This window comes from Antedon mediterranea, chromosome 5 (assembly GCF_964355755.1).
Source record: "Antedon mediterranea chromosome 5, ecAntMedi1.1, whole genome shotgun sequence".
NCBI lineage: Eukaryota > Metazoa > Echinodermata > Crinoidea > Comatulida > Antedonidae > Antedon > Antedon mediterranea.
In genome coordinates, this window is record NC_092674.1 from 23,054,917 (window position 1) to 23,076,026 (window position 21,110).

Consider the following 21,110-nt stretch of genomic DNA (forward strand, 5'->3'; position numbering starts at 1 on the left):
TTTATTGTTGTGTGTTTATTTTATTTATTACAGACTTGATACTTCTATGTTATTCTTTCAAAACGTTTTATCTCTTTTTTTATCAAACAAATGATGACATTTTTAGTTTACCACGCCAATCGGAAAATAGCAAAGTTTACAGATCACATTTTATATGCTCTGTAGGCCTACATACATTTTTGTTTTTTGTTCCTAGAATATGAATATACTGTATATATATGAAAAGCAAACAGAATATTTTACATTTTAACTTACTCTTTCAGAACGTCATTCAGAGCAAGTTAACCTATTTAGGGAACATGTATCTCCTGCTTGCCATGGGTGATATTGAAATTTATAAGGACATGTATTGCCTCATAAGATATATTAAGATTTATAAAGCGCACATATATGAAAGTGTCCTTCATGCTAACTTTCAAGGTCATTTAACCTAGATATTTCCAAAATATAAGGATGCCAAATTTGCTCAGACCGATAGTACATTGCTACATCTATTATCTTTTATGCAACATGTACTTAAAAAAGTTAAATTTATTCAATGATTCTTAATCAATGTTTTAAACACGCTGATTGGATGAAGTACATACAAGAAAGCACAGGACGAAGGTCAATGTTACGCTTGTTGATGTTCCACCCTCTGATGTATAAAAGGGTACGGCGGCGGTGTCCAGGGTATTCAATTATAAACACACATTAGGCCTAGAGGTAGGTGTTGGGCATAGTATAAAGATTAGTAATAAAAAACGTATGATTGTACATCATGTTCATTGTATTAGAAGTACTGCTGTTAACACTCAAAATTATTGCAGCCTTGGCAGTAGATTTTTATCATTTATTTGTACCGTATCCGAAGAAAGATGTAAGCGGTAAGGTTGTGCTCATCACCGGCGCTGGGCACGGTTTAGGCAGGTCGTTTGCCCTTCATTTTGCCAGGCTAGGTTCTACATTGGTGCTATGGGACGTCAACACGGAAGGCAACGAAGAGACAGCCAAACAAGTGAGAGAGTTGGGGACTGAAGCATATACATTCACGGTGGATGTTCGGAAAAAAGACGTGGTTTACGAAACTGCAAAATCTGTCCAGGATAAAGTCGGCACTGTTGATATCCTTTTCAACAATGCAGGGGTGATTTCGGGTGAAGAAATTTGCAACCTGACTGATTCTCAGATTGTTAGGACGTTTGAAGTGAATGCCATTTCGCATTTTTGGGTAAGTCGTAAGGTAGTTAAGAAACATAGTAACTAAGGACGATGGTACATCTTTCCAGGATCTCACTGACACTGTGGGTTGCAATATAATGCAATTTTATGATTATGTATGATTTGAACCAATCTAATTATTAATTCATATTTATTTTCCAGATTCTGAAGGCATTCCTCCCCGATATGATTAAACGCAACGAAGGCCACATTGTCACAATTGCTTCACAAGCTGGAAAGTTTGGTACTCCACGCATGAGTGATTACTGTGCATCTAAGTATGCAGCAGTCGGGCTCGGAGAAAGTCTGCATTCAGAGCTCCGAGTACTTGGAAGGGCAGGAGTTAAAACAACGCTTGTTTGCCCATTTTTCATCGATACAGGGATGTTCACAAACTTATCTTTTAAGTTAGTAAATAATCAATTAACATTTTTATGTCGTTGTTATGGTCCTTGCCTAGCATTCTCATGATCCTGAGTTAAAATCATTTCAGATTCTTCTTTTAGAACATACATGTTTGAATTCATGTATTCTGTATTTTGTTCTTGTTAATAGAAAGTTAAATTTTCTTTTTTTTACAGGACTGATTCAATATTAAAACAAGATGATGCTGTATCAACAATTGTTGATGGTGTGCTGAGAAACAAGCGGGAAATTGTCATTCCAAGCAAGCACAACATCAGGATAATGTTCAAAGCGTAGGTTTTAGTATACATTTAAAAATTCTCAAGGGTTGGTGTGTAAACGACTTGCCCTTGGCTAGGGGTGTCCCAGAGTAGCTGTTCTACTGTAGTCACTTTATATTTCCAATAAAATACACAACCTGCTATTCAGTGTATATTTTGGGGATTGAAAAAGTGTGGGAGATAGGGTGTTGATTTAAAATATATTTTTTTAGAATTGTTTCAATTGATATTCAAAAAAAAAAAAGTCTTTTGCATACTGTTTAACATCTATTTTTAAATATATTCTTTATCAATGTAGTAACGAAATATTAATTGTTTTCATGTTTTACAAATAATATACCACTAAACACAGTAAAACATTGCGATGTAATACTTTGTTGAAACTATCACCGCCCTAGTCGATTGAAATAGTACAGTACATGTAACGATACATCACTACGACGTGTATATGTTTATATAATGTAAAACAATATGTGAAAACCACCTCTATTCGTGGCAAATCATAAATTCGATTTAATCGTCAATAAATATTAAATTATCTAACATCTCTACTTAACTTCTTAAAATAATAAAACTGATATTTTATATTGTATAATTTGGTGTTTATTTTTTTTTTCAGATTTGCTCCATTTTCAGTGTATGATCTCATAGAAGATTTTACTGCCATAAATGTTGGGTCACAGTCAGGAAAATATGACTAAAGATGATGATGATCTTGCAAAGTCTGAAATATAATGTTAACATTCCAAAAAAAAAATCAAATAGTACAGTGTGAAGGATTATAATTTTATATGTATAACTAAATTTATTTGTCATTGTTAATCAAATTTATGAATGGCAAACATGTATAAAATGTTCAATACAGTAGAACCTCTCATTCTCTATTGAGGGAACACTTTCCCATGAAAAAAAGAGCCAATATATGGCCAATCAGTATTCAGGTGACACCACTATTAAGGGGATACTTGGTTGGTCCCAACATTGTCCCCTTAATAGAGGTTCTGCTGTAATATTTGTTATATGCAGTTTATAATTTATCTATCGATTTACTATAATACTATAGCAGATTTAATATATACTGTAATAATAAAATACATGATATATATATATATATATAATGTGATCACATCTGTGTGTTTAGATTGCTAGATTTGAATAAATGAAATGTCTTTCTTATGCGTACATTCATTTTTCAGTTGATTGTGTTCAAAATTATAGAACTTTTTTAATAAAAGTTTTGGTCAAACGCCTTATTTTTTAAGGAGTCTCTCAGATATACAAAAACAGATAAATAAAAATTTAAAAAACAATTACAAAGTGTCACATCACGCTCGTACAGTATACTGACGAGCCGCTTCAGTGCCCGAATGACAGATGGATAAAAGCTGTTACGAAAACCTATTTTTACGAGAGATGATAGATTGGTAACGTCTACCTCAAATACATTATACATAGGATGAAAAGAATCTTGCAATATAGAATGTTTTCTTAATTGATTTTCAAAAACGGATTCAATAGAACTCTGCTCAATTCCAATGGTATGTGATGCATACTTTTGTAGATCTGACTTATCTTTACTTGTGGCCCCTGTGAACCACAAAACAGACACAGACACTTTCAAAGACTGACTTGAAACATAACTTAGGTTTTAATATAGGGTTATGCAAAAAGTTAAAGGCGTTGTTGGGCTTTTTGAATGCACTTGGTTATGTGATCATGCCATTTAATGTATGCTATTTTTATATTATTAGTTTTTAAACTGATTCAATAGAGTGAAACCTGCGCTTATTATCATGTTTGAAATTTCATGTGTTTCGGGTCTGGAAATAGAAAAAGAAACACCTGATATGATATATATTTTTGCATTTTATTTGCGGTATAATAATACTGTATAAGGAAAATGTACACATTAGAACCAAACGTACTGAAAATCCTAGTTTCTATTTTTTTATTCGCAAGCGTACAGGAAATGCGTACCGGAAATGAGTATCGGATGGGCGTGACGCGTTCACGTGGAAGGTGCGTGTATTACGCGAAGAAAGTCACACCAAAGGTCAGCCAATGCGCTCAATGTTTACAGTGCATTCTTTTGTCGCATCGTGAAGGTTTCTTTTCAGTAACTTTTATTTTCAAGAGAATTAATAGCCGGCTATAAAATCTCTATGGAAAATTGATTTGATTTAATAAATAATATGCCGAAAACTTTTGTTATCGATTGCAAACAAGTTTTATTAATAGCGCCACCAAGAGATATAGTATTTTCGTTGACCTGGTTTTTTTAGTACAAAATTATAAATACTGTTGAGTGTTGTAATAATGGAAGAATAAGTGTAGATTTTGTTTTTCTACCCATACCATTCAAAATGTTGGAAAATCTTAAATCTAAGGAAATAAAAAGTGAAAGAGTTCATATATGAAAAAGACGTATATTTAAATAGGGAATGCTCTTTACCGACCGCCGTGTTTCATTTTATTTTTATAATCGCGAAATCGCAGAAAGATTTGTCGTCTGCTCTGATTCTTTGAATCTCTAAAACATTTAATTTTTTATGTCGATATTTTATATTATTAAATATACTCCCAATTAACTAGACTATTTAATTCTCAATTTGCTTATTATTTTTACAAATAGGTATAGAAATATCGTTTTATTTAATATTTTGAAGTTTTAAAAAATTTAATTCCAACATTTCATTGGACGAGGGTGGGTGTTTCATTAAAAAAACGAAACTGTAACATCGTGATGGCTAAATTTAGGGTGGAGATTTATATTTGAAACGCAACAGATTGTTGTCTATATTCATTTTACTACCACGGTAAATGATTTAAAATAACCAGGAAAGTATAAACAATATACAGGAGTTATTTATTTGTAAGCGTTTGGCAGTGTCATTTGAAAAACACTAGGCCAAAGGATGGGTGATAAAAACGGCGACACCACCAGCGGTGAAACGACGTTTGAGAATCCTTATGACGAAACAGATAAACAAAAACGTATCTTTAAGATTATAGTGATAGGAGATTCTAATGTTGGCAAAACATGTCTTACTTTTCGCTTTTGTGGTGGAAAATTTCCAGAAAAAACTGAGGCTACTATAGGAGTTGATTTTAGAGAAAAAACTATTGATGTTGATGGTGAATCTCTTAAGGTAAACATGTTTTTAAAAAAAATTATTTAATATTTTAATATAAACTTTAAAGTAAAAAGATTTTTGTGTCAATGTTTGTTGTGTTTATTTATGTACTTATATATTAAAATCTGCCTTGTAAAATACCGGCATGGACCAGAGTCCTTTCATACACAGTTACTGGTAACGCACGCCATTGACGTACTGCAGTGTAGTATAGGTTTTGAGAGCATCACTAATGCTCTCTATTATCATCAAGACCAGATGATGATCGCATCGTCTAACTCTGGTGAAGTATATGAGTGGAATCATCATGACCGTCTGCAGATGTTTTTGCAGGGATTTAAATGTTAATCGGTATTTGATCTTTTTTGTAGTATTTTATAGCCGAAAAAAATTTAAAATTCAGTCGCCGGGAGAAAATGTGAAAAACACGGAGGCCGGGAGAGAGTTAAGAGTTAATTTCAGAAACACCAAATAGTGAAATACAGAGTAAAAAGGAGAAATAACTGAATGTTATAATCAGTAGTTTAAGGAGCTAATTCAAATAAATCGCCATCGTTAAAAAACCAAATACTGATGCTCCATGTTGAATGGTAACCTACAGTTCAGTAGGTATTTACACAATGCTGTATTGACAGTGTTTATCTTAAATGTTCTGACAGTGCTGGACTTATTCTAATTAGTGCCGCCGTTTGTTTAATGCTTGACACAACATGAATAGCAATTTTAGTTAAAGAATTCTTGAAAAAAAATAACAGTGTTGATCACAACAAATTCGATGTTGAGGCTGTTATAGCAAATTAATTACAAATTCTAATAAAACAAATTATTTCTCAATAATGGAATGTATGTAATGTTTGTTGTTGTTGTTAACGTTTTCCGTCTTCCGACATTACGCTTTCCACAATTTGTTTCCATTTTTTTTCTGTTTATGGCAGGATGGTTTGTTATTGTGTTAGTGTCTACCGTATATTTCGGTGTATAAGTCGCACCTGTGTATAAGACGCACCCCCTAACTGAGAGTAAAATGTCGGTATTTTTTATATCGTCGATGTATAAGACGCACCTTATATTTCATCAAAAAAATGTTTTTTTTAAATTGTAATCAATATTATTGTAATAATATATTTTGTTATATCTACAACGGCGTCCTTTATTTAGGTTTTTTCTTACCTACAGTAGGCTCGGCCGCGCCGAGCCTCAACAAGTTGTTTCTAACTTGTTATTCATGAGTTTCGCACCCGCCGCAACATCGAGTGCATGACCGTGTGCGTAACACGCACGTGTGTGGTGGGCTAGCCTCGCTCGATCATTTCGAGAGGGCGCACGTTTTCACGGACCATCGTATTCGATTAGTATCTATGTATCCGAGAAGTGTGTACGCTAGGTCCATGCTATAATCACCTGGTGAATATACTAATCGAATACCGTACAACATGTGGCCGCCAAGAAGGGCTTTCGCTGGGGGTACGGCGGTCGGCGATCGTGCGTATAACTATAAATAAATACTAGGCCTAGCCTAGGCCTATTCCAATCGTAAACGTTTACAAATGAAATTTTATCGGAGCGCCTAAAACAGCTCCATAATAAACAAATCTTTTCATCATATTTAGTATAACATCACGCTAAAATGCCTTGAAAACTAGGCAGAAGCAGGTTGCCGTTACGTTAGTACATTGTAGCTAGGCCTAGCCTACTCAGGCTAGCCAACGAGGTGACGATATGTACACTCTGTGTGGTGGTGAGGCATTTATGTTCGGTGTATAAGACGCACCCTTAATTTAGAGGTCAAATTTGCGTGTCAAAAGTGCGACTTATACACCGAAATATACGGTACTTGTCCTTGTAATGTAAGTCTTTCTTTATTTGATTCATCCAGTTATTTCTTGGTCTTCCTACGGGTCGTTTCACTTTCCTGTTAGTTTCCTTCATTGTTTGTTTGATTGGGGTATCATCCGTAATATCATGTTTGCTACAGAAAAAATATATTAATTATAAAATAAATGTTTTTGTTGTATTTTTCCAAATCTGTTATAATTGTATCTACTGTATACTATTAGTACAAGTGAGGACAATACTCTTATTGTAGGTGTACAGTAAAGTACAGAGTACATTTCTCATTGAAAATATACTGGTAGAAATTGTACTTGAATAGACACTAGATTTATATCCTTGTTGTTTTTGTAAATGATGATATAACTCTGTTTCTAAAGAACTGGGTATACTGTACTTTAAATATAGGGAATTTCTCGTAGTGTGCTCATCGTGGTAGGCAATGCAATGTTGTGGACATTCTTTTTGTTGGGTACCAAAGATGTCTCCAAATGGCTTGGTTCCCACTAGAGACGCAACGCAAGCACGGAATCTTGCATTGCGTTCACGTCTTTGTGCTGCGTCGTCCAAGCCATAATAGAGATTCTACAGTACTTAACTCATGTGAATTGTACAGTGCTACTGAAATGTTACAATACAATGATGATTCCGTCTGTTAAAGATAATGGGTAGACAAGCCTTGATTTGGTTGAATACACACAGTGATCAAAAAGACGTGTGATTGTCTAAAGAAGTATAATACACGATTATTACGATAAACTGTGGAATGTGAACCTGAACTGTGTACAATAGTTTGTTTTTGGCGCTGCTTTTTCAATTTCAAATACTCGATAGTCATTAAAACAGAACTGAAGAACCAATTACTGATTTATTTAAACCCAGGGACCCAGAGCTTCAGTGGCCCCGGGACAGCTCGAGCATTGGAAGGCCCCTTAAGTGCTCAAGGGTAGGTAGGCCACCGCCCATTATAGGGCGCTGTTTGACAGACTTCCATTATCACATCACATAAAAAATTATTATTTTCATAATACTGTATGTTACTGTATATTTGTTGTCTACAATGACGTGATTAAATTTGAATACTGTAGCACTAGATAAAAGATACATGGTCTTTAGAAATTTACAATCTGTCAGTGTCTATTTTTATTGCCATCATACCACATCATAGATTACAATCTCATACTCTCCTAATCCTACATGTAGATAGTTCCATAGGTTTAATGCGATTACTTTTTATCTGTTTTCGTAGAAGCAATGGCACCAGTTAAAAATAGTAATGTATTATCAGATTTAATATTTTATGATTCTTTTTTTAGTGTAAAGTTTATTTTTAACATCAATGATATACAGCTTTCAATTTGCAATGACCTAGATAGGCATGGAGGCGTTGTTGGTCCCAAAATCCACCAAAAATGTTCAAAAAGTAGCCCACTCCCTAGCTTGGTCATCGTCGTCGGTCGATGCAAATTGGAATGATGGCCTACAAAGTATTCATGCAATGTATAGATTAGCTGAAGTAACTTGATAATTTAATAATAAAAACTAATATTTGACTATTATATTACCTATATTAATATAGAATTTAAATAAACATTTTCAAAAATTATAATAGTACATTTTGGAAATTATACTTTTTTACACATATTTAATTTTTCGACATCATTTTCATGAAATTCATGCATGTAATTTTATACTTAAGTACGCACTTGAATATTTAATGTTGAGTACTTTTAAGTTGTCGTCCTTTACTGTTCAAGTCCGCTTGAGAGCGCTTTTGAAACAAAGTATTACTTTTCAATATCTATCATACTGTTGTTACTAAAGTAGGATTACTATAATCGTTTCAGTACTATAATACAGTAGTACCATGTGTGCCAAGTAGGTACTGTGGGTAGGACCCTGACTTAGTAGTTCGTAAAGCTTTAACATATTAAGTAAAACTCTAGTATGCAAAGTTAAAACACTACAGAAAACTACTGAACATCATGGCGAGAATTTTTTTATTCCAATAAATAAATGAAAATCTGTAGGACTGTAAAAACAATGTGCTTAACTAGGTTGCTCTTTTTTCTAATATGTTTACAAAGATTACTATTGGATTTAAAAATTTCTAGCCCTGATGAGCTATTCAGCATTACTATGTGCTAGAAACAGGCCATATACTGTCTGTACTATAATTACTATAAAATTGAACACAAATATTGATAAATAATAAAAATACAGTAGATGTCAAGCCATGCGGTAACCACTCTGAAACTGTAATAAAAGAGTATCATATAAACACACACACGCAAGGCAACAATAATTAGCAATATTTCACGCTTAATTATTGGCAAGCTGTAGACGGCAATATTGGCTTGTGATGTCATGTCTCAGCAAAACATAATTTAGATACATTGCCTCTGGATAAAATAACATTAAGATTGAAAATTCATGTCACTGAATATTATTCTTAAAAACATTTTAGTTATAAAATATGTTTGTGAATAATTGTAATATTGTGAATATACAGTATAATTATATAGTTTCTTTTAAGAATTATCAATAATAATTAATATACTGTACTTTACATTCTAACTATAACATGCAGTGTTGTAAATCTTTATTTTATATTTCATAAGCGTAAATACCCTCCGTAGGGCAGCCTCAACCCTACCCGGAGCGGTTCAGATAATCTTTCTATAAAGTATATCTAGCATTTGGAAATTTTTGAATTGTAGGATGTCTAGAAATTCATTTCATCTTCTTGTCTCAATGCGCGGCATGTTTTGTGTTAATTGACATACAGCAAATTAATAGCCAATACACAATTGTGACGTCTTTATTATCTGACCATCTGAATAACTCTATCTTACCACTTAGTTAATAACTAAATTAAAAGCAAAAATATAGACATCAGCAAAGGTGTACGTTAATGCTGTTTATGAGTGATAATAGATAATTTGGCAGGTTTTTAATGCTCTCTCTCAGTTGAAGGACTACAGTACAGTACTAAGCTGTACGTTACTGTTGTATATACTGATCCTTTGCAACACCTAGGTTTTCTCTTTGCCATAAAATCGATTTTCAAAAAGCATGCCATGCCAGTGAAGAAAATATTAATTTTATTATTTAATGAGATTTTGGGACTGTATTATAAACTGAAGCTAGTTTTTAAATCCAAATCCACATATTTATTTATATATGTCTAGCCTCTATCTTTAAAAAATAGGAAAATGAACATTTTAGGAAAACAGGAATAGTAGTACAACAAATAATATACAAACATCATCTATATTAATTTTTATATAGCGTGGATAAACAAATCATTCACACAACGCTTTTCACAATACTGGGTACATTTGGCCACAAAAAAGACTACAACATTAAATAAAAAATAAAAAAACAACTTATAAATGGATTAATCAATATTATGGATACAGTAAGTCTATACTGTATGAAAATAAATAATAAAATACAGTAAAAGCATAGTCATATGCACCACCACAAACATTCCGCAATTACAATTTAGCATTCTAGATATTTTTGTTTGAAGCGCATTTAATGCTTTAGGTCAATCACCAGAGATGAGTATAAATTAAAGCTGCGTTATCAATTATTAGGTGAATGAATGATGTCGTCCATTATATAGGTACTTATTGCATTCATGATTCAGTAATTTATTACAGTAGTCTGTTTACATTAAAAAATGGAGCTAAAAAACCTTTTGGTTTTCTTCTTAATTATGAATTATTTATTACTACAAGTGAATTACCTCAATTATCATAATATTATGAAACTGGGTCATAGTTTACTTAATTATATTTTTGCGCCGCTCCTATAGGCAGTTATATATTCAAGCAAACGGAAACATTAAGAAACAGTTACCATGCGGTAAGTTTACTACGGTTGTGAAAAAATGTGTTTCGAAACTCGGACTGGGCAAGACAGTCTATGAAAATATTTGCTGAGATAATACAGTAATAATAAGATAATAAGATGCATGTAGACAGTAGTTATCGTGAGATGAGCGGCGTTTTTTTGTAAGAAATATTTCTTGTTATATTATAGCTTCAATGTATTATTACACATACAGTAATTAAGTTATATTTTAAAAACTTGCTTGTAGATAATAATAATAATTTATTACGTGACCACCAAATTGTTAGTAGTTTTAATCCATACAACACTGCAAACACTGAAAACAAGTGAGGTTAAGCTGACACAAGATAGAGTATAACATGTTCAGTGTTCTCAATATAGAAATCATGTCCGGGCAAAAATAGCCTTCATTTGCTAGTGGGTTGGTCTATGTTTTTAATGGCTCGGCCTAACCTGCCGCTAGTAGTTTTTTTGTATAATTTTCTTACACTATTTGTAATACCGGTGGTTGGAACCAATTTAGTCCAGCAAAACCTGCTTCGGGAGAACACTGCATGTCTCAGTAGTGGAGCTGTAACTTGGTGGTTAACATGCTTGCCTTCCAATCCAAAGGTTTGAGGTTCAATCCTGACCTAGTGACAAGGTTGTAACTCGCGACTCTTTCAACTCCACTACCTAAGCCTCAGATGAGACTTAGTTTATAAGCACGGTAAAATATAAAATAGTTTATCCATCCTGTAATTGGCAAGTTTGTGCTCGCTGTCGGATGCGTATGAAAGTCTACAGTAATTTTTTTAGAAATTGAGCATAATGGTACCTAGTGGAAAGTAATCATAGTATTGCCGTGGTGCATGACCAGTATATTAATGTTAATGATGGCATTTAGGAATATTACCCTATCATGCCGCAATGATCGATGACTTTAACATATCTAATAACGTGTACTGAGCCATTGCTAATATACCCAGAGTAACCTTTTCTGGCGACTTAATCCAATCTATTATTCATATTGATTATGGTTTAGCCTGAATTCATCGAGTCATTGTGTTAATTCATCAAATCATAAATTTGTCTCACTTTGTAGTGTCGATGTTTACTAAAATCAACAATTCTGCCGATAAATACTACAGTATGAACTAGGAATTTTAGAAGAAGGCTACCTGCACTTATAGTCTTAGGTGTACAGTAATTTTGATTGGTTAGTCTTTAACAGCAGAAGGTCAAGATGCTTGATTTCGTCATCGATGTGTTCAATTTTCACATCATTTTTAACTATGAGTGCTCACTGGCTAAAACCAGAGGAAAAAACGGGCATTCAAATATGTCGAAAAAGGCTAAAAACACAGACAGCATACAAATGTTTGTGTCTGAACTAGACTGTAGTATCATCAACTATAATGACACTGTAAACCAGCTGCCTCAGACCTCTACATTATGCCACTGGTTCACAGTGTTACTATAATACAGTAGGTCATATACTACAGTCTAGTTCAGACACAAACATTTGTATGCTGTGAATGATACAAACACATACAGTAGATTAGTCTGAGCAGGCTCTTAGCTATACAGTGTATAACAGTATACTAAACATTGCCGGTGGATCCAATGACCTAATCCTTTCAATTAATGTGATTTAAAGATACTACAATTATTAGACCACAAATACCCTAGTATGAAATATAGTCCTTGTTTGAGAGACACACCTATACAAGTGACAACATCGGCATTGTATTCTATACATATTTTCTAGTCTACTGAAAAGAAGAAAATAAACTTAAAAAATTGGAAGGAATATTCATTTTTTCAAGCTACAATATAATTTGTATCTTTAATGCTTCTAAAACAATTTTTTGTAAAGAACTTAATTCACCTTTTACTGCTCATCTACCTGTACACAGAAAATACCATGGTGAATATTTACTCTCCCATTGTATTTAGACGGCACTCCTTCTATAGCACACACATGCACCCCACCCACACGGTGCTTTTATATTCTACCTTTTATATTATAACTTTTATAGCCTAGCATACTAAATAGTTAAATTTTAATTGTTTGTAAAAGAAATTTAAGTTTAAGGTTACAACCTCTGTTAAGGGGAACAGCTTCATGACCCTTACGCCCGTATTCTTAAACTGGACTTTAGTCGTAGTTCGAGCTAAAACTTTAAAAATGACGTCATTTTAATTCATAAACCGAACTTCAACTATATCGCCGACTAATTCAGGCCAACCTCGACTAAATCGAGACGGATTTTGATCGATTTTTTTAGTCCTGGAGGGGGCATGCTAAATGGTCGACTAAATGGTTTTTAAACGATGTTTATGAAAAACTTAACAGTCATTGAGTTGTTATATTGGCCAGTATTGAAGAATGAAGTATCTATTTTTATATTAGCTTAATTAAATATACATTGGTATAAGTTATAATAATAAAAATCATCTTTATTTACAACCGTATACAAATTACATTATTTTCTTCGCGCAAGTCCGACTTGAACTACGTCATGCCATAGCGACAATGGCAGATGCAGAAATTCACCACGCGATGGAATGTTTAGGGGGCCTAGCGCTTTCTTGTCACGCTATGAAGTGCGTGGTTCTTCGCGATCATACTTTGTTGGGGGCCTAGAAAATATATAAGTTACCGTACCGCCATGGTTCCTAAATATATTTTGAAGATTTTGTTTGTTGTTAATCAAATATACTTCACTGTTAAATTAATACTACTTGTTCTAATAATTAACGATTAAAATTATTTTTCATGTATATAGTCCTGATGTGTAAAAAGTGTTGTAAGAAAATGGAAAGTGATATCAATGCGCAAAATTTCGTCTGCTCCTCAAATACTCTCTTGTCATTGGCCAATGTATAGCCTTTGTTACCCAGACGTGTGCAACTCGACTAAAAGCTCGACTTCATTAAGTCGAACTGCAAACTTCGACTACTTCGTTTTTTAATCGAATTTGAAGTAATAGCTCGAACTACGACTTTTTCAAGTCGAACTTCGAACTACGACTAAAGTCCGGTTTAAGAATACGGGCGTTAATAAGGGTGTCTCTCAGAGGTTGGCCATTAGTATAAAAATCTATATACAGTATTATCTCTTTTCATGAAAGTATCCCCATTATAAGTTCCCTCTGATCACTGATGGCTTTGCTAATCAAATACTATAGCTATACTTATTTTTGTTCTTTTGAATTCACAGTTACAACTATGGGACACAGCTGGGCAGGAGCGGTTTCGTAAAAGTATGGTGCAACATTATTACCGCAACGTTCACGCAGTTGTGTTTGTTTACGATATGACTAAATTAAGTACTTTTGAAAGTTTACCCATGTGGATCGACGAATGCGACAGACACTCCCTCGCTCCGGATATACCACGTGTTCTAGTTGGAAACAAATGCGATATGGTAGATAACGTTTTAATCACAACCGGTATGGCGCAGAAATTTGCGGATGCAAACAATATGCCGTTGTTTGAAACATCCGCTTTAGATTCAGTGGAATCGGACAATATCAAAGCGATATTTACGACTCTGGCATATAAACTTAAAATGCATAGACCAATGATGTCATTATCAACGCCGGCTACAGATGCTCATAAAACTAGGATTGTACGAATGGCGGATAACCCGCATTACGAATTTGAACGAGATTCTGACGGACCCTGTCCATGTTGAGAAAATACAACACGCATTTCACCTACTGTACGAGGATACTGTAGAAATAAGCATGGTCTACCAAAATAGTGTAAAGATATTCGTATCACACAATATTTTCTTGTATGTGTGTTGTACTGTAATGATGTAACAATATATTTTGTAACTTATTGATAGTTTGTTAGTGAAATCTATGATGTAGAATAGAGAGAGACTGCAATACAGTATAATGGCATTCCAATTTTAAAGGCATAATTTAATACAGGTATTTAAACAAGTCTTTGATCCAACGATACAAAATCCTAAATTTTGTGATAATAGTTTTTTTTTTTTTCATGTCGCATATTAACCTTTAAAAATACCCTATGAAACCATAATGATACAAATAGGCCTACTGTATTTAAAAAGTTTCAATTCAACTATCCGAAGATGGCAATTACTGGTTGCTGATAACCCATGTGCTGTTGTTTCACTTCTTATAGTAATATAACTGAAGAATTGTAGAAGTCCCAAGTTTGAAAATTTAAGCATTGAGAGACTTTATAAAAAGGCTTTGCCAAACCATATCATTTTTAAGATACAGTACATCCAACCATCCCACTAAGGATACCAGGTGCTTTCCAAAACATTTTTCGCTATTAATTAAACGAAAAGAGCCAAGTACTGTAGTGAGCATTAGAAGGGAAGCTCAAAATATCAGGAAACCCCTACCTGACGGTATGGGGTATGGAAATTGTGGTAGTTACAGGATCTATCACAACTCTCCTTATCCAGTTTGCGTTGTACTTGTAGGCTGTGTAGAGGGCTGCGCAGCCCCCCATGTTACAATACATGCTCTACTGAAACTTTGTTTTGCAAACTTGCTACGCCACGACCTAAAGTGTGACGTACTAGTATAATACAAATGTTATAATCCATAATAAGAGTGAGAGAGATAATCCATCTAAAAAAACAGAATTTCTCTTTTAAAAGTAAAATAAATATTCATTGCAAAATGGTATGGTAAATATTTAATACCTATATTTCTCCTCTAATATTTTGAATTTTCTCAAAACCTATAAATACTAATTACTATAAATTGTAATAATATATTATACAAATTAAAAATAACTTGTATGTACTATACATGTTGAGGCAACTAAACAAAATAAATGCGGGCTGTAAAATTCTCTTAAAAATAGAATATTACACATGCATGAGCCTAATAGCTAATTATGAATTTATACCACCAGTTTGGACATAATGATATCTATATTATATGACACAATTGTTTGGCCTTCAGTGCTATTTTTATTCTCTTTTAATGACATTATTAACAAATAATCCAGGTTTAAGTTCACTTTTGATCTTATATTCAGTGAATTAATTGATATTTTATCATGGGAGGTATTATATAATTATAAATAGATTTAAATAAATTATAGAATCAAAATTGGAAATCATCATTAGCTCAAAGAAAAGTAAATTTTATTTTGAAAATGATATGGAAACTTGGGGCGGTGGGTCGTTTCATTCCGATTTATCATACTTTGTGAAATGCAGGTTTCACATTTCAATGCTTCTAATTTATAATGAAAGATTAATTTACAGTTAATTAAAATTATTTGTTTGCAAAGATTATTATTATGTATATGTCGGGCAAAATTGGAGCTACTAAAAATAAATAAATCTATGAGTAAGTAAGTCTGTATAATAAATACATAATTATTAATTAAATTTGTTTATCACTTGCTCTTTAAAACAGTTATTTTCTTGGCACTAGTGGCCTTTTACCTAATATGGTAATTAAATGACAAATATGTTGTATAATAATCTAGTATATTAATTATGAACAATAAATATTTATGAAATGTAATTTAAATATCCAATTATATTTATATAATTTTTAATATTGCTAGTTGTAAATAATTTATAATGGAACATTTTTTTTATGAGTAAATAATATTATGTATTGAAAGTTTATATATAATATTTTAATATATTTATTTGTATTTAAATTAAATAATTGTAATTGATATAACAGAAAAATTAGATTTGGTACAGTACAGTACTGTAGATAATGCAAATATACTGTACTGTATAAGGTAGAACCTCTATAAAAGGGGCCCCAGATATATTTGGTGACTTTGTTGCTTTTGGGGTCCCAGGACATTTGTGATGTCGAATAAATAAATGAAATGACTTTCAAGACCAAACAAGGTATCCCCTTAACGGTTGTCTTCTGAATAGGGGTGTCCCCTGAATAGGGATGTCCCCTGAATAGGGGTGTCCCCTGAATAGGGATGTCCCCTGAATAGGGGTGTCCCCTGAATAGGGATGTCCCCTGAATAGGGGTGTCCCCTGAATAGGGGTGTCCCCTGAATAGGGATGTCCCCTGAATAGGGGTGTCCCAAAGAGGGTCCTACTGTATTTATTCACGCTATATCATTAACCAGTTATTTTCTAGGAACCGACCTAAATATTCAAATGTTAAAGATGTATTTGTTATCCAAAAACATGAAACTGAAGATTAATAAGATCAGAATTTGAAATGCCATTTTGCATTTTTAATAAAGTTATTCACTTAAATTTACATTTTTTAAAGTAAACCACTTATTTTAAAAAGCCTTCCATTTTTGGAAAGTATTTTAAAACTATATTTACTGGAACCAGTCCACTTTATTTAAAATGATGTGATCAAAAGAAAAGGATAAAAATGTTCATACCAAATTCATTCAATCTACAAAATGCTAAAAACACAGAACTTTTATAGTAGATAATAAATAAACTGATTTTTTATCACAAAGGAAAAAAAATTCAGAAATACTTTTTTTCCAAATTCACGAAAATTGAAGGTGCAAAAATAAACGGGTGTATAGTATTAGTAGTAGAAAAAAATACCAAATTTATTCTGAATGCAATGAAAATATGGTTATAATATGATTGTTATATTTTATCTATTTTAAGATAACACATGTACTGTAAATTATGTTGTTAAGAATTAACCTTTATAGTTATAGTTGATATATTATAGTAATCATTATCTTCTGAACTGATAGCATTGTTATAGAGCCTAGAGGATCAGGACCAATAGTATAAGTGCAAATAGACAAACAAGTTACTAATTAATTAATTATTTAAATATTTAATGTTTAATACATATTTATTTATTACAAAGAAGGATGTTTACCGGATTCATTAAGCGTGGTTCCCAATTGACCTATCACAAGCGATGGCTTATTCGCTTGTGATTGCTAACTGTCTATAAACTTCGCTTGTCATTGGTTAAAATGCTTGCGTTGCGTTTACGTCCTTGCGTTACGTTCTAGTGGGAACCAAGCTTAAGGGGTGGATTGTGGGATGGGTAGGCACATTCCCATGCTGGTTGATTCCATTATAACATTATTAGCGGTTAGCTAATTTAGGATTACATTTGAAATACATTTCTGGACTATCGTGCCGATAATCTAAAGCTCTGTCTACACTACCAAACTTTATATGAAAAAAAATGTGATGTGCCCATATATGGCCATGGTGAGTTCATATCACTACCATTTTTGGGCAAATCGCTACCATATTTGGGCACAATACATTTTTTTGTCAACTATTTTGATAGTGTAGGCAAATAAGAACTGTTTGAACGAATCTCCTTCTGACTGACCAGCTTTAATTCAGCATAATCACATGGCATGACAAAAATGCTGGTACAATAATAATAATAATTTATTTGGAAGCTGAACTTTTTAGCAGTCGCATGGTCCGTAAAAAAGTTGGATAATAATGATTTAACTAATATTTTAACTCAAAATGAATGGGAAAGAAATCATAACGAATTTAACAATCATGAAAACTAAATATATGTCTATCTTTGCTATCACTATGTGATCCTATTCATGTAAATTTATGGGACATTACAACATTTGACACCATTTTGCATAAACAGTATCTAATGAAAATGTAACAATATCAGTTATGAACAATAGTAAATGTGTCATTAAAGAAAAATATAAGAACATTTTAATGGTCTAAGTTGATTGCTTAATATTTATTCACTGATAATTAGCCTAAATTCAACTGACAATATTTAAATTAATTTATTTAGAGAAGAGCAGTATCTTGTTACAAAGCATACTGTGTACATCCTGTAATGTAGATGAGGCTACCATATTGCGACGTGTGATTGTGTATCATTAAACTAAGCCATCATCTGTAGTGTTTGAAACATTTATGGCATACTATTTATGATATGATTGCAGAGCACACTGCTAATGGGGTGTTTCAAATGGGACTTATCTTTGAATAGTACTGTATTACTAAAATAATAGTAATATTTAAATTTGCTTCCAATTTTAACAGAGATAGGAAGGTCTTTAACCAATAAAAAGTAATGCCAGTTTTAATATTAATAATATAAACATCTCTCATCCTTTCTCACACCCTTTTCACACTCTTGACCCAACCCACCTCCAATGTCTCACACCATTGATCCCTCCCACCACTCCACCTCTCGCACTCCACATCTCACCCTCCCCACACACTTGATCCCTCCCACCACCCCTCATCATACCCTTGATAACACCCATCACCACTTCTCCCACCTCTCACTCTTCTCACACCTTAATCCCACCCATCACCTTCCTCCCACCACTCCTCCCACCTATCACCCTCCTCCCACTTCTCATCCCTCCGTCGAATATTGGACATATAGTCCAGTAGCAATTACTTTAACATTATACGTATATTCTTCATACACAAATATGAAATTTATATGCTAAAAATGACATTTTATAATGTCATGCATTATTTACTATATTTCAACGAGCTGTTACATTGAGGCATATTATAAAACAGGGGTTTATTTCTATTTTAGAGATACATGCTACAAGATTTATAATATAAAATAAATACATATTTAAGGGATTTAACATTTTATTGTTATATTAGCTCTACATACGATTTAACAATATCTGAATAGTGAATCTATCCAGTGATATGCACCACTCTTTGTTCCTCCTTCCTACTAGGTGATCAATAAATGTATAATACTTCTAGCTAAAAAAAAGTACAGACAATTGTTTCCATGTAAATCAGAAAAATAAATTATTTATTAAATGTAATGTGTTTATTCTTTTTAAATGAATTATTATAAGTACATTGAAACTGTTCTAGGCCCACCCACCGTTTCAACCTATCCCCCCATATTCAAATCTGTCTTTGAATAGTAAAGCAAGAGATATTTACACAACGACTAATAATAGTAGGCCAAAAATATCTTACTGTAATCTGCAAAGAGAAATTTGAATTTTATTTGAATAATTGGGGAGGGGGTATCCAGGAGGAAAAATACAGAGGTGGGCAATGTCCAGGGAAAATTAGCCTGTTTGAAACATCACAACTATCTTTTGTGTTACAGTAGAACCCTATTAAGAGAACAAATTATAGGGTTCAATCAAGTTGGGGTTAAATCGAATGGGGTTAAACATATATTGACCTTTGTTTCACAGGAATGTATCGCCTTATTACGGCCGGGTATCCACTGAATAGGGGGTATCCACTGAATAGGGGGTATCCACTGAATAGGGGGTGTCCACTGAATAGGGGGTGTCCACTGAATAGGGGATGTCCACTGAATAAGGGGTGTTCGCTGAATAAGGGGTGTTCGCTGAATAAGGAGTGTCCACTGAATAGGAGGTGTCCACTGAATAGTTGTCCACTGAATAGGGGGTGTCCACTGAATAAGGGGTGTCCACTGAATAAGGGGTGTCCACTGAATAGGGGGTGTCCACTGAATAGGGAGTGTCCACTGAATAGGGAGTGTCCACTGAATAGGGGTGTCCACTGAATAGAGAGTGTCCATTGAATAGAGAGTGTCCACTGAATAAGGGGTATCCACTGAATAGGGGGTGTCCACTGAATAGGGGTATCCACTAAATAGGGGATGTCCACTGAATAGAGGGTGTCCACTGAATAGAAAGTGTCCACTGAATAGGGGATGTCCACTGAATAGAGGGTTTCCACTGAATAGGGAGTGTCCACTGAATAATGGGTGTCCACTGAATAGGGGTGTCCACTGAATAGGGAGTGTCCACTGAATAGGGGGTGTCCACTGAATAGGGAGTGTCCACTGAATAAGGGATGTCCGCTGAATAAGGGGTGTCCGCTGAATAATGGTTGTCCACTGAATAAGAGGTGTCCACTGAATAGGGGATGTCAACTGAATAGAGGGTGTCCACTGAATACGGAGTGTTCACTGAATGAGGGGTTTTCACTGAATGAGGAGTGTCCACTGAATAGGGAGTGTTCACTGAATGAGGGGTGTCCACTGAATAGGGAGTGTCCACTGAATAGGGGGTGTCCACTGAATAGGGGGTGTCCACTGAATAGGGGGTGTCCACTGAATAAGGGGTGTCCACTGAATAGGGGGTGTCCACTGAATAGGGAGTGTCCACTGAATAGGGAGTGTCCACTGAATAGGGGTGTCCACAGAATAGAGAGTGTCCAGTGAATAGAGAGTGTCCACTGAATAGGGGGTATCCACTGAATTGAGATGTCCACTGAATAGGGGTGTCCACTGAATAGGGAGTGTCCACTGAATAGGGGGTGTCCACTGAATAGAGAGTGTCCATTGAATAGAGAGTGTCCACTGAATAGGGGGTATCCACTGAATTGGGGTGTCCACTGAATAGGGGGTATCCACTGAATAGGGGGTATCCACTGAATAGGGGGTGTCCACTGAATAGGGGGTGTCCACTGAATAGA

General features: G+C 33.9%; 2 protein-coding genes across 2 annotated transcripts; both read left to right on the forward strand.

Annotated features, from left to right (window-relative positions):
• The first annotated feature begins 661 nt into the window (after window positions 1-661).
• LOC140049018 (17-beta-hydroxysteroid dehydrogenase 13-like) lies at window positions 662-3,027 on the forward strand. The gene is made up of 4 exons (XM_072093828.1): window positions 662-1,210; window positions 1,363-1,607; window positions 1,782-1,898; window positions 2,506-3,027. The coding sequence occupies exons 1-4, from the start codon at window positions 761-763 to the stop codon at window positions 2,585-2,587; spliced, it is 894 nt and encodes a 297-aa protein (XP_071949929.1). The 5' UTR covers window positions 662-760; the 3' UTR covers window positions 2,588-3,027.
• A 1,591-nt stretch (window positions 3,028-4,618) lies between these two features.
• On the forward strand, window positions 4,619-19,688 carry LOC140049628 (putative Ras-related protein Rab-33). The gene is made up of 2 exons (XM_072094566.1): window positions 4,619-5,035; window positions 13,917-19,688. Exons 1-2 carry the CDS (start codon window positions 4,802-4,804, stop codon window positions 14,391-14,393), a joined length of 711 nt encoding a protein of 236 aa, XP_071950667.1. The 5' UTR covers window positions 4,619-4,801; the 3' UTR covers window positions 14,394-19,688.
• Window positions 19,689-21,110: the final 1,422 nt, after the last annotated feature.